The sequence below is a fragment of the Aplysia californica genome, unplaced genomic scaffold, assembly GCF_000002075.1.
Source record: "Aplysia californica isolate F4 #8 unplaced genomic scaffold, AplCal3.0 scaffold00200, whole genome shotgun sequence".
Taxonomy (NCBI): Eukaryota; Metazoa; Mollusca; class Gastropoda; order Aplysiida; family Aplysiidae; genus Aplysia; species Aplysia californica.
This window is the reverse complement of record NW_004797470.1, coordinates 1059882-1061266: the sequence shown is the minus strand read 5'-3', so window position 1 is coordinate 1061266 and position 1385 is coordinate 1059882. Positions and strand designations below refer to the sequence as shown.

Here is a 1385-nt window from a genome sequence, read left to right as displayed (position 1 = left end):
CACACACACACACACACACACACACACACACACACACACACACACACACACGCGCGCGCGCACGCACACACACACACATACAAAAATTACAAATACAGAAACCCCCCCAGCTCAACCACATATGGAAGAACACTCTCAGATTTATATTAACTATTATACAAATGTGCTGAAGTGAAAACAAGACACAACAGTTACTTTTAAGCTATGATAGTTTTAGATGAGCACTTAAAAGGTCATACTTACTTTTTTTCTTTTTCATCCTGTTTCCGTTAAGCGTCGAGGGGATACTATCAATAAATAATAGTTTAAGTCTTTCTCATCAGGCTGAAGGGCTCGAACTCATGTAGCTACTGGATTGGAAAAGTATAGTGAAGTAAATTTAAAGGAAGTGATGTGAAGTGAAGTGAAGGGTACTAAAGTAAAGTAAAGTAAAGTAACACACTTTCTCATTCAATTTCAGGCACTGATGCTCTTGGAAAACTGTCTTGTAACTTTGAGACCACTTGTGGCTATGAGAACCTGCAGACTGACAAGACAAACTGGCTGCTGCACTCGGGCTCTACTGGCACTTCCGGCACAGGTCCAACAGCTGACCACACCAGCGGCACGAACACAGGTAAACTTTTCTGCTTTTGTAGATTCCAGGAATTTTTTCACACCTTGCAGTACACTTTTTCAGCTAGCAATAATTGTGAAAGTGACAATGATGATGATGATAATGATGACGATGAGGATAAGGAGGAGAGGTTGTAAATTTGATGATGATGATCATCATGTTGATATGATAATAATGATGATGGTATTGATAAGAAGATGATAATAGTGATGATGAGGATGTTGACAATGGTGGTGGCGATGATGGTAATGGTTATGATGAAAGTTTTCTTTTTCTCTAATTTCTCAAAACTTTGAAAAATGACTAAGGTGCTTGTGGAGTGATGCTGATGTACATCTATTTATTATCTTCCAGGACATTATATGTATTTGGAAACCTCACGGCCAGCTAATCAAGGAGATAATGCTATCTTAGCTTCTCCTGCAATCACCGGGGGAGCTGGGGACTACTGTGTCAGCTTCTGGTACCACATGTACGGCGCTCAAATCGGCAAGCTGAACGTGAGAGTGTTTTCGGGAAGCAGCCAACCTCCACCTGTGTGGACCAGGTCAAGTAACCAAGGCAACGGCTGGAACAGAGCTCAGGTTGACTTTGCTCTTTCCAGAGCCAGCAGCCAGGTTAGGGATTTTTTGTGCGCTTTTTTTTTTTATTGGTGTTGTTGTTGCGTGTGTGTGTTTGTGTGTGTTTATGTGCATGTGTGTGTGTGTGTGTGTGTGTGTGTATGTGTGTGTGCGAGTGTGTGTGTGTGTGAGTGTGTGTGTGTGTGTGA

General features: G+C 41.8%; 1 protein-coding gene across 1 annotated transcript in view; it reads left to right on the top strand.

The window, feature by feature from the left end:
* LOC101860497 (MAM and LDL-receptor class A domain-containing protein 2-like) overlaps nucleotides 1-1385 on the top strand; it is a gene marked incomplete at its 5' end in the record, with an annotated part of 192461 nt that overhangs the window by 33876 nt on the left and 157200 nt on the right. The window contains 2 exons of the mRNA XM_035969949.1: nucleotides 435-616; nucleotides 971-1233. Coding sequence (XP_035825842.1) covers nucleotides 435-616; nucleotides 971-1233 — 445 coding nt within the window. The remainder of the gene's footprint in view (nucleotides 1-434; nucleotides 617-970; nucleotides 1234-1385) is intronic.